The 11,922-nt window shown below is 44.9% G+C and overlaps 2 protein-coding genes across 2 annotated transcripts; one reads left to right on the top strand and one right to left on the bottom strand.

Annotated features, from left to right (window-relative positions):
- Positions 1 to 3,958: 3,958 nt before the first annotated feature.
- On the top strand, positions 3,959 to 5,203 carry MELLADRAFT_112138 (uncharacterized protein; the record flags this gene model as incomplete). The annotated part of the gene is made up of 5 exons (XM_007416636.1): positions 3,959 to 4,030; positions 4,100 to 4,221; positions 4,459 to 4,516; positions 4,768 to 4,877; positions 4,945 to 5,203. The coding sequence occupies 5 exons, from the start codon at positions 3,959 to 3,961 to the stop codon at positions 5,201 to 5,203; spliced, it is 621 nt and encodes a 206-aa protein (XP_007416698.1).
- A 1,395-nt stretch (positions 5,204 to 6,598) lies between these two features.
- MELLADRAFT_112137 (uncharacterized protein) lies at positions 6,599 to 7,118 on the bottom strand (the record flags this gene model as incomplete). Its single annotated transcript, XM_007416565.1, has 2 exons — positions 6,599 to 6,674; positions 6,808 to 7,118. 2 exons carry the CDS (start codon positions 7,116 to 7,118, stop codon positions 6,599 to 6,601), a joined length of 387 nt encoding a protein of 128 aa, XP_007416627.1.
- Between the last annotated feature and the right edge of the window lie 4,804 nt (positions 7,119 to 11,922).

The following is an 11,922-nucleotide window of genomic DNA, read 5'->3' as shown; positions in this document are numbered from 1 at the left end:
AGCCTTCTCCCTGATTTCATCTCTTGATTTAACTCTAACACCGCTTGCCCAATACTCAAACTATCAAGCCACACAGCATTTGCCCCGCAGCTTCCTCCTCCGCCGTTTCGTTTTCATCCCCATCGATGATCTCTTACTGTTATCGTCTCGTGTCACGCCGCCATGACATGGCACCTCGTCTCGATTTCACTTGGCGATTCGTTTGCCCTCAACCTTCTCACCCGTCTCACCTGAGACACCCTTTCCACACCGTTTACTTACCCTGTACCTCAAGCTTGTAGCCCCTCTCACCAACAACCAAGCCATACCTCATACGACTTACAAACATGGTGATGGTCTCTCGATCCTATCCCCACCGATCCCAGGTTATCAAGATGAATCACCCTGAACCGCGCGGACTGATGGATTTCAATTTTTCGCTTATTTCCGCATACTCATCTCCATGCTTCCCGTCCCTCACGCCAAGCGCCCCCAAATATCCTGGATTCCCGTCAAGGTCTCTTTTTCACACCTCTGGACCTCGCTTGTGTTATCTATTCGCAGTGTCCATCGCGCTTCTCATCATCAAGCATTGGACCATGGCGATTGAGGTTACACAGCCTGAATCACTTCATCAAAGCATATAACCATCCGCCGCTGCCGCTAACCATTCGTTTTTTTAATACCCATATAGAATCATGCTAACAAATTGGTTGACTTTGCCTTCCACTGGTTCCTACGCCATCACGAATCCACACATTCCAGTTGAGGTAGTTGAACATATCATCCGGGAAATCATATCCTGTACGCCTGTCATAGGCCCTGACCGCACTAATTGCGCCGATGTAGTATTTTTGCATCATTCTTGCACCACTCGATTACTTCAGTTGCGCTTGGTCGCTAGATCATGGGATAGTGCAATCCTTTCCTTCGTTTTCAATCAAGTTCGCTTGACTCGTAATGAAATGACTCGAAGTCTTACACGCACTTGGAACGACTTTTACATTACTCCCGGCTTCCCTCGATTACAATACCTCTATCTGGATGGGCTTCACCATTCACAACTTGCCTCACGATCCTCTATCAACGAGGCCATGACCTTCGGGATTACACCACACCCGTTCTCTATATCACCAGAAAATGCCGCTTCTATCATATCCTTGTGCCACGTAACTTTGATCCGATTGAAATTACGGTTTACAGGACACGTTGGATTTGCCCCTGTATTGAGAGACGCTCTTGAACTTCTAACTGGTCTTGACGCTCTCAGCATCAAGGGTTCTTGCTCCCCAGACACTATACACGATTTACAATCTATCAAGCTGATGCTTGAGACTACGCCCTCACTCAAGTCCTTATCTCTCAAACTTTCACCATTACCGTCAATGACCTTACGGCCCGATTCTTTGCCGCATCTGCGACATTTGTGGTTGGAGTGCGACCCCAGTAACATCGACGCTGGCATCGATATCTGCTGTCCAAATGTTAGGCCCATCACTTTTTTGGAATTGTTCACCCATGAAGAATGCGACCCTGCCAGTCTCATTGCCTTAAAACTCACGGCATGCCTCGAAGTTCTCTTCATAGTCTCCATTCCTGACCGAGTTCCGGCGCCTCTCCAAAATGTCACTTTTCCCAAGCTCCGCATATTGCGCAGTGAGTATTGTCACCCGGTTCATGGGAATCTTGCATGGTTAGAATGGCCCCTATTAAGTACTATCGAAGTCTTTGTCACGAGTAATTGGAATGGCAGTGTTTACTGGCGAAGCGCACTATACTCGGCCACCCTTTTGACTTATAAATGGCCTGAGAAACTTAAGCACATGGTCTTTACAATACTTGAAGGGACGGCCGTAAATGATCTTGACTTAGTGGTAGCCTTCCAAAAAATCAAAGTTGAATGTCATTTTATATTTCAGCCAACCGAGGCAGATTTACAGGTATGTCAATTTTTGTCTCAAACAGATTTTGAGGTCAAAGTCTGACAGTACCACTATGTCAGGATCTAGCAGGCTTACTGCAAGATTAAAAACCACCACAGGTTGATGTTTGTAAATGGAACTTTGAAGGTGAGACATCCCTCTTGTACCAAACGATCCTGATCTTGATCAAAGTCAAACTTAATATCTCCGTCCAGGCCGAGTGAATCTTTTTTGTACGGTGGTATTGCTCAACGCATACTTCTAAGAGACCTGGCTTACTAGAGTATCGTGACCAGCCACAAGTTAACATGTGCAACCCCGATGAATCCACCTTTGTAAATTCACCTAACCATGCCATTGGACATTGACATCGTTAGTATGCGTCCACTCAGCTATTACACAATGCAAAATACGAGTACTTCACCCTAGATACCGAGTTGTTCCCGACACCAATCCCAAGCTGACGTGAAATGGGTCTCTGTGATCAAGTTTCTCAATTCTATTTTTCATGTTGTGTTCTACACTTTATTTCCCACTCCTACAATCCACAAAGCCCTGCATCATCTACATTATCGTTAGATTGTTATTATTTGAACCGAAACTTGAATTTTGTCCGTAAGCCCAACTTACCAGAGCAACGGGGGCAAGGCTGATTACTGCTACGCCTGTGCGGTTGGCATGCTATAGCGCAAAACCCCACAACCCGATGTCAAGGGAGGCGCCTCGACAATGAAAATAGCTCTCTCAGTGTGCATTTTTTGAAGACACCATGAAGAGCATGTTTGCCAGTCAATTCAAAAGACTGTATGACATTTTTAGCTAAACCCATTTCCAGAACGCTTCGGGCGAAAGCTGTTCCATAGTTCTTGTCCCCAAGCGATTGATCCAACCATGGCCACCGGCAGGCACACATCAAAGCTCACCTACACTGACTGAGGGAAAGTTTGACCCCGAGCCACACAAGAACACACTTAAATTTCAAAGTGTAGAGGAAGAGTTGTCGAATTGGTACCGGATCCCGAGGTCCCCCAACATAGCACCAAAAGTGATACCGTGCATCCCCGAGTTCGAGCTTTCCCGGATCGATTGTGACTTCTTGTGTAGTTTCAACCTTCAATTGCCGGCATTGCGCGTATCACTACTCTCCCTTGTAATCGATGCGAGCACTTCCCTACATCGCTTCGCTTTCCGAATGGAATAAGCCGCTGTCGAATATCCGCAAACAAACGGACACGGCGGCCACTACACCCACGTATCGCACAATACGATCGAATCGGCAATCAATCCGGATATTATTTTCAATGACTGCTTCCTCAGTTTCCTTCTTATCAAGTTGATTTAGCACTCAACCAACTATAGTCAAGCTGAAAATTCAACACATTCTTATTTCCCGCAAGTTCACTACATGCCAATCGCTAACAACATATGTCTTGTCTTTGTTTCTCATCCTTGCATCACATCAAAGAAAATACAACTTCGCTTGCGAATTTGTAATTCAAACTTTGCTTAGATCTCTATGTACAACGAACGACCCCATGGCTGGGACTCTCCAACCTATGCGCAACGACACCTACCCGACAACATGGGTGACCACTGAACGATGCGGTGTAATTACCTGGACTTGGACTCTGAACATACCCTGATTGCCTAAATAACCGCGAACACTTCGCGTAGCTGACGCTTGATTTTTTTCACCTGCAAGAAATACCCCATCATAGAGTCACAGCGTCACGTACATGCAAACGCCACATGGGTGCCCTAACTGGGGTCAGGCCTCTCCAACGAATGAAACATGGCTCACCATATAAATAGTAACCCGTTCAAGGTCGAATTCCAAGACAAAGCATCTGTCATCCAGTCCACATTCCAGCGGTTTGTCGGTTCCTCAATCGTAAGGCGCCGGTATTGATATCCTACATGCATACATCAACCTTGCCGCCCAATCATTAGATTCTGTGTTCGAACATCTGGCATTATCCCTCCTTTTCAGACAAGGCCCGCATTAATGTACAATTCATGCTTCTATTTGATTTTGTTTAGGACTCCGAAGGTCAACAATGTCTGGAGATTTAAACAAAACTACCGGTCATGGAGTTTACTTTTCTGGCAACTTTGAAATTGAGGAACAGGTCAGTCACTCTCTCCTTACCAAATCAAACATACATCGTGCAATTATCTGACATACTCATTGGATCTAGGTTTCAACTGATTTGAAACAAAAGGCTGAATACAGGACCTATGCCATCTCTATAAATTGTGGTGGTGCCGATGGAGGCGAACCCACACGATACGAAATCAGGGCACTTGGATATGGCCCAGAGTCTTTAGCTCTGAAGGAACGATTCATTTACTTCCTCAGAGGCTACTTCTTTCCTAGCAACACTACAGAAACCCTCAAAGATGCCTTCTATTTCGAAGGCTCGGACTACGCGGCGGTTGGACCAGCCGACGATTTTAAAGGTGATTTGGTAGACAACATTGGCGTAACTGGAATGGGCATTGTCATCAAACTCGGCCATGTTATTGAGGACTGTGTTCAAAACCTTCAAACGGACAGTGGAGAAGCTGTCAAGACCATTGTAGCTACTGTAAAACACACGGATTACCACCCCTCGGTGAGTTCACATTAACAAAATCAAGATCACAATAGCCTAATTTTCGTCTTATATCCACAGGTAAAGCCCGCGCCCGTCTTTTACGTCGAGTACCAAATTCGACCCTACAAATACTTATCCGGCATCCCTCGAATCCTCAAACAAGGCCGCGAGTGCCAATTTCATGGTTATCTCAAAGACTACAATGAAGAAACGCGTTGCTACGTGGTCATTGTATGTCACATTCTACATTCATGCTTCAACGTTCACAGGTGAACAGAGCTTCAACTACCTTGGGGCATCAAGACCCCAGCGAGTTTGCTGAGAAGAGGATCAAAATCGAAGGAAGCGGTGAAGCGTCCGGCCGTCCGAAGCCAAAGAAGTATGACAATGTAGATTAGAACATATAAGTATGATCATCTGACGCCCCACTGGCTTACATCAATTAGGTTTGTACCAAAATCTGTAACTGCGCCATTCAAGTCGCCAATCGTTCCAGCGGGGCTTGCCTCTACCATAGAGGCTGAGCCTGCGGACTTTCCACAAGCTCCACCTTCCCCTACTGGTAGTGACTATGTCGGTCCGCCTGGACAAGCCCCAGTGAGCAAAAAGAGGCCTAATACAGCTGCCGCCAAACCAAGGGTCCGAGCACGCCCTGCACGAAGGACATCGAGTACCTCAACCCTTGACTTGACTACTCAAGAATAAACACCTGTTCACAGACTAACATTGATGTACGTTGGGTCCATTCACCATCAAAGCCTATAAATTTAGCGAGAAGTCACTAACAAGCACAATTTAACTTTTCTCTTTGGAACTCCAGGGTTTTTGGTATCTAAATTGATCAGCAATGATCAAAACCAACATGCTCTTGACTTCATTTTAAAAGGCTTCTTTTGTTCCTCATATATTGATATGTCTCGTGATTCAATTGTAGCCGCTTTGCCCATTTTTCACATTGATTAAGCCCAAATAATCCTAATTGTTGTAACATTCGTTGCGTAATTAAAATTTGTTCTCGACCTACAAAATTAGGTGTAAAACGCGACTGGGACCTTGTTTGAGTGTCACTTACCCATTCATCACCATCTATATCGAGTCACCAGACAGCTATAGTTATTTGGGGTGTGAAGATCAAAGATCACGATTCCGGTCCCGGAAATGTACTTTTTCCCACGTCAACGCATTTTAATAATACAATTTTGGTGCCAATGGTCTATTTGTCTTACTTCAATGATAACTTGTATACAATCCTCATGTCTCTGTTTGATTATTTCCCAGTACCAATGTTTAACTATGAGACGTGGCTCATAGACTAAACTGGGGCCCAACAACAAAGCTAACCTAAGATTAACACATGCCACGTGGCAATGGTCTTTGTTTTGCCACTCCAGGTCTTGTTTGCCGTACTACTTGACGCTCGAAACAACCAAAAGATTATATCGGAGCCTAAAGACCACAGCCTGATAACGAAGTCGATGGAAATTGTACAGTGTCTTGAACCCTAATGCAATCAACGTTCACTCTTAAGGGCGGGTTTGAAGGCCCAACCCCCGCGCTGATGAAGTCACCAGGGGGACAGACAAACATCACAGGGACCAGCAACTTCTTCAATTGAGCCCATATTACGAATGCAATGGCGTTCGGTGGCGCTTTTTGTCAACCGGGGACTTCCGCATTGGCCCATGAGGGATGATGGAAAGGAGCAGCGGACACAACGTCACAGTTGTTGTATTAGATACGAGGCCAAAAGCACCCGGGACGTGGGCAGTCCCAATAACATAAGCTAACATGAATATCTACGATAATGCTTAACAAACCACGAAGCCAACTTTCTATTTAACAAGTTACTACCGAAAGACTCAAAATGTTTTGTAACACCCTCTCGATAACAAATACAATACCACACGTCTTCAACAAGCTTCAACACAATCTCCAAACTCGAGACACAACATTAAGGCAAAACTTCACAATTTGTAATATGGAGCCCGTGTACCGATGTTCTTCCTGCAACAATGAGAGCACATAAACAAATGAACGTGAGGAACGCCCCGTTTCTGATACTCGACAGAGAAAGATTGAAAATGCAAGGGTATTTCGCCCTTAGTAATACTTGAGTAACGTCTCAATCTGGGGGACTGTATAACCGATGTTAGGCCCTGCTCTTGAACGGGAAATCCTGGAAACTTTGTTTCAGAAATTGTTTTCATTGGTGGTCTGCTTCAATTTCCATCAAATTAGTCATGCACCGCGGTTTACAAGGGCCTCATTAGTTCTAACTCGAAACAGCAGGAAACAAACAAGTATCTTACCTCAAAATCCCACTCTCAGGTTCAACTACACAGTCCAACAACGCCATAGAAGCTATGGCAGTCGTTATTGATCGTAATATACGTGGGATAATGATAAGTTTGATGCGTAGATATGGCATCTCTTGGTCGACAAAGTGAATTGTATATTGGAGTGGTAAGCCACCGTGTTTTTCTTGGATATTCGAAAATCTCGCAATGATTTGTGTCGTAGCAAAATACATTGATCTTGCGGATTGTTCAGCAGAACTGTTATGGATACTATGATCGTGGACGCTGCTTAATGTTAAAACATATTTGGACTGAGAAGGCATGATTTCTACGTTTTGGGAGGCAGGCTGAATGACTTTGGGGCACAAGTGGGGAGTATCGTGGTTAAGTGCTGGTTTTATATGAGCTCAGCGAGACTACCATATCCTTGAACCCGTATATGGGATAAAATCAATCTCTGAGGCTCAACACATGGCAATTCGCTACAACATCAGGGAATTTCACAGCAATACGCAATAAGATCCGTGGCATTCATCTAGCCGTCGTCGGTGACAAATCACAAATCTTCACAAGCTTATCGGTGCAAAATCAATACCAACTGCCTGCCAATCTAAGTCAAATTCGGATTCCTTCATACACGAAACTTGTGATTTCATTGACTTGGTGAGTCATTTTGAATCCCCGATAACAAAGTTACACAAATCACTTCATGATCAATACGAACCCATTAACGCAGACACATGCATATCTTGCCACATTTCTGTCAGAAAGCAATGATGTCGCTCGAATCAAGCGTAGCAGCATCAGGGAGAAAATGATTACCTCCTTGCTGCCACCCACAAGGACTTTTCTTAAGCTTCCGACACGCTTATTGTAAAGAGTTCGGAAAATATGAATTTGACAATTCGCGGCCTTGTGGGGCAATAACCTTTCCAAAAATACACCCGAATGTAAGACCATCCTCCATAACAATCGACATCACACTACTTTGACGCATTATCAAACTTGAAAACGCTTAATATTAACATCTGCTTGGCTCCAACAGTATCCCCAAACCAGACATGGAACTTATATAGACACAGACCTAAATAGGTTATGGCTCATTGATCAACCTACATATAAACTTGAATTTTCATGCGATGGAATCACAATCTGAAGCTCAATCGATAGGCGGTGCTGAGTGACTAGCAGAAGGGGAATTGTTTGGCACTGCGACTGCAACTTGGCTCCGAATTCCTGGGCACGATGCCCAGGGTTTAGGCTCAATACTCACTCTACTTGAACCATCCACCAAACCAGGTACGTACCCAAAAGATCCTTACAATCCGCATGCGATCCTGATCAAACCTTGGGATGTCAGAGTCACTCGCAACGAATCATAAGCCGAAATGATGTGTTTCATTAGGGCACCCACTAACCAACGATTACCTAGGAACCAAGAAATCATTACATTTTGTATGCGTTTGAGTGTCACTACTCGCATCTTCAAACACGCACAACCCAGAGGTTTCAAAACACTTTTAAGTAACCTGCTCCAATACCTTCACTACACCTAATACAAATTTCAGTTTCGCCCTTAAACTATAACCCTTTTTAGCATACTACAGATAATATGCCTCGGGGGGCTATGCGCCGGCAAAACAATGGCCCTGCAATTCGTGCAGAGGAGTTCGGATCGGAGGCCAATTTACTCCACCACTTTCGCGGCGAAATTCCATTCCGCCTTGGTCCTATGAATGATCAATGCAATGAATGTGGTGCATTTAGATGGAAAGCTGAACGTAGGGTCAAGGATACCAATGCGTTAACGGCTACTTTCCGCAATTGTTGCAACCATGGGCAGGTTGATTTGCCTTTGAAGTATTTTCCCGATGATGTTGGTGAAGAAATCCCAGAATTTTACAAGGAACTTCTAAGAGGTGATGACCAGAGTAAGTCTTCCTTTTAATTCTTTGACTTGGTAGTCCTAAACTGAAGAGACTTTTGTAGGATGCCGAGACTTTCGCGAGGACATCCAGAAATACAACAGTGCTCTCTCTTTCACGTCTCTCGGGGCAAAAGTTGACGGCTCAGTTTTGGGCAAACGTGGCCACTCCATCGTTTGGATTAATGGTCAAATGTTCCACCTCATTGGCTCATTGATGCCCATGCCTGAAAACCACCCAGGATTTGCACAAATCTACATCTACGGAGGCGGAGGCGAACACGAAGCCTCGTTGCGTGTTGAGCGTGCGCGGGTGACTCGGCTTCAGCATGACATTATGCTTCAATTCCAGGACTTCATGTACGAGAACAATCCCTAGGCTCAAACCTTCCGATCAGCCGCAGCGGTTTGTAATTCGACTGGACCCGTGCGCACGCTTCGCATTAACACAGTGACTGTCCCCGGAACTGATCATAGGAGGTACAATCGACCGACCGCAAATGAAGTTGCCACAATAATTGAAGGGGATGGCGAAATTGGGCGTCATGGTCGTGACATCATCCTTCGAAGACAATCCGGGTTGATCGAACCAATTTCGGAATTACATACAGCTTACTTCGCACTTTGATATCCGCTGTTATTCCTCTATGGGTCTCAGCTATGGCACGATTCATACACAAACCCAACGGAAGAGAGTAAGTAAATCCCTGCTTCATAACAATGTATACAAATCGTAACCTATGTTTTTGACGATTAGACCCAGAGGGATCGGTCACTTGCCTCAAATGGTTCGCGTATCTCTTGTTCAAGCGGCCAACGTATTCCGTCATTCTAGCATCAGGCTTCCTGTTCCAAGAATTTGCCGTGGACATTTATGTTTGCGTTGAACATGCTCGATTAAACTTTATTCGCTTCCATCAGAAGGAACTTAGGGCTGAGCTATATAATGGTATAGTTGAAACTCTGGGTAACGAGGTAGACGATGAGATCGTCGGCCGAAGGATTGCTTTACCTTCCAGCTTCGCAGGTGGGCCCTGGAATATGCAAGCCCTTCACCAAGACGCCATGAGCCTGGTGGCAGAGTATGGTCATCCTAGCTTATTTATCACGATGACAGCTAATCAGCAATGGAATGAAATCACCAAAGCCTTGGAAGACAATCAAATTCCAGACGATCGGCCTGATCTCGTTGCCCGGGCATTTCATTTACGCTTTCACGCTTTACTCAGTGACGTTACAAAATGGGGCCAACTTGGAAAATTCAAAGCTTATGTCTATTCAATTGAGTTTCAAAAGAGGGGTCTTCCCCACGCTCATTTGATCCTGTTTTTGGACCCAGCCTCGCGACCAACCACGCCAGAAATGGTGGATTGTTTAATTTCCGCTCAACTCCCAGACCCTGAGATGGAGCCAGACTTATTTCGTCTTGTGGGACATCACATGATGCATGGACCTTGCCAAAACTACAAGTGTTGGAACGGAAGAGAATGCAAAATTGGCTATCCCAAGCCTTTCTGCGAATCAACCTCTCTGCCAGATAATCAATATCCAACTTACAAGCGCCCTAACAATGGAAGATACTGCGTCAATGCGGGCCATCGCTTTGACAACGGCAGTGTGGTTCCTTATAATCGATTTTTAATGCTCAAATACCAATGCCATATGAACGTCGAAGTCGCAGCAAGCATCCAAGCAGTGAAATATTTGTTCAAATACATCTTGAAAGGGCACGATCGGACCATGGCAAGGGTCGAGGAACAGACAAATAGGGATGAAGTATTGGCTTTTCTCAACGCACGTTTTTTGAGTGCACCGGAAGGTAAGCGCCGTAATGTCTTCATGTGACGATTTGACTAATTTGTTTTTTACCAGCTGTGTGGAGGCTTCTGCAGTACGAGATCTCTGGTTGATACCCAGCAATTCAAAGGCTTAATTTACATTTGGAAGATGCCCAGACTGTTTATTATCTCAATGAGGCTGGGCTTTGTAGGGCAATGGACACAGGCCGCGCCCAACGAACGACTTTAACTGAATACTTCAGGTTATTCCGGGAAAATTGCAGACTCCCAAGATTGCAAGAAACAATAAGATCAATTAAATATCAGGATATGCCTAAACATTTTAGATGGGTTAAAGAAACAAAAATATTACAAGCAAGAAAAAACAAACTAGAATCTATAGGCCAAATTTACTATGCTGGGGTCAGACGTGGGGACGTTTATTACCTACGCCTTTTGCTACAGCACATCGCAGGACCGACCTCATTTGCATCTCTTAGGACTGTCAATGGAATAGTGTACAATACCTTTCGTGAGGCTGCAGATCAACATGGCCTTCTTCTAAACGACAGACATTATCACGAATCAATTATCGAGGCCGCGGTTTGGAAGACGGGACATCAACTCAGGCAAATGGTAGCTATCATCCTCTGCCATAGCGCGCCATCAGACCCGGTGCACCTATGGTCCGAACATATCGAAGCTCTTTCAGACGACTGCGAGTATAAGATTTTAAGATTGAATCCTCGAGCTATGCCGAGTCGCAAACATATTCAAAACTACGCTCTTCATTTGCTCAAAAAAACACTTTTTCGCATGGATAGTGATCTAGAATCTGTAGGACTCATGCCTGTAGATAGACAACTAATTCTTGAACTTGGTTTACCGGACGGGGAAGGCATCAACACCACGTTTGCTGTTCAACCCAGCGGAAGCAGAACTAAGTACGAAACCATGTCTTGTCAGCTGACAAATGAACAACGACAAGTAGTCGACAGCGTGATTGATGCTATACAAGCCAATGAGGCGCATATGGTTTTCCTAGACGGGCCTGGGGGCACAGGAAAAACTTTTGTACTCAATACCATACTCCACTTTTGTAATGGTAACGAAATCCCTTTTGAGGCTGTGTCAGCCGCGGGAATCGCATCCTTGCTTTTGCTAAATGGGGGCACCGCACACAGTACATTTAAAATTCCGATCCCAATCTTCGCGGATTCTGTTTGTCCAATATCGCCTAATACAAAGTTAGGACGTATGCTCCGGGCCGTTTCTTTCATTGTCTGGGATGAAGTGGCGATGCAACATCGCCACGCGGTCGAAAGCGTAGATAGGACTCTACGTGACTTAACCGGGATAGACCTCCCGTTTGGCGGAAAGGTGATCTTATTTGCAGGTAAGTGACGATTATACTGGTCATGAGAA

Source organism: Melampsora larici-populina (genome assembly GCF_000204055.1).
Source record: "Melampsora larici-populina 98AG31 unplaced genomic scaffold MELLAscaffold_62, whole genome shotgun sequence".
NCBI lineage: Eukaryota > Fungi > Basidiomycota > Pucciniomycetes > Pucciniales > Melampsoraceae > Melampsora > Melampsora laricis-populina.
The sequence above is the reverse complement of the archived record's forward strand: the minus strand, read 5'-3'. Positions and strand labels throughout refer to the sequence as shown.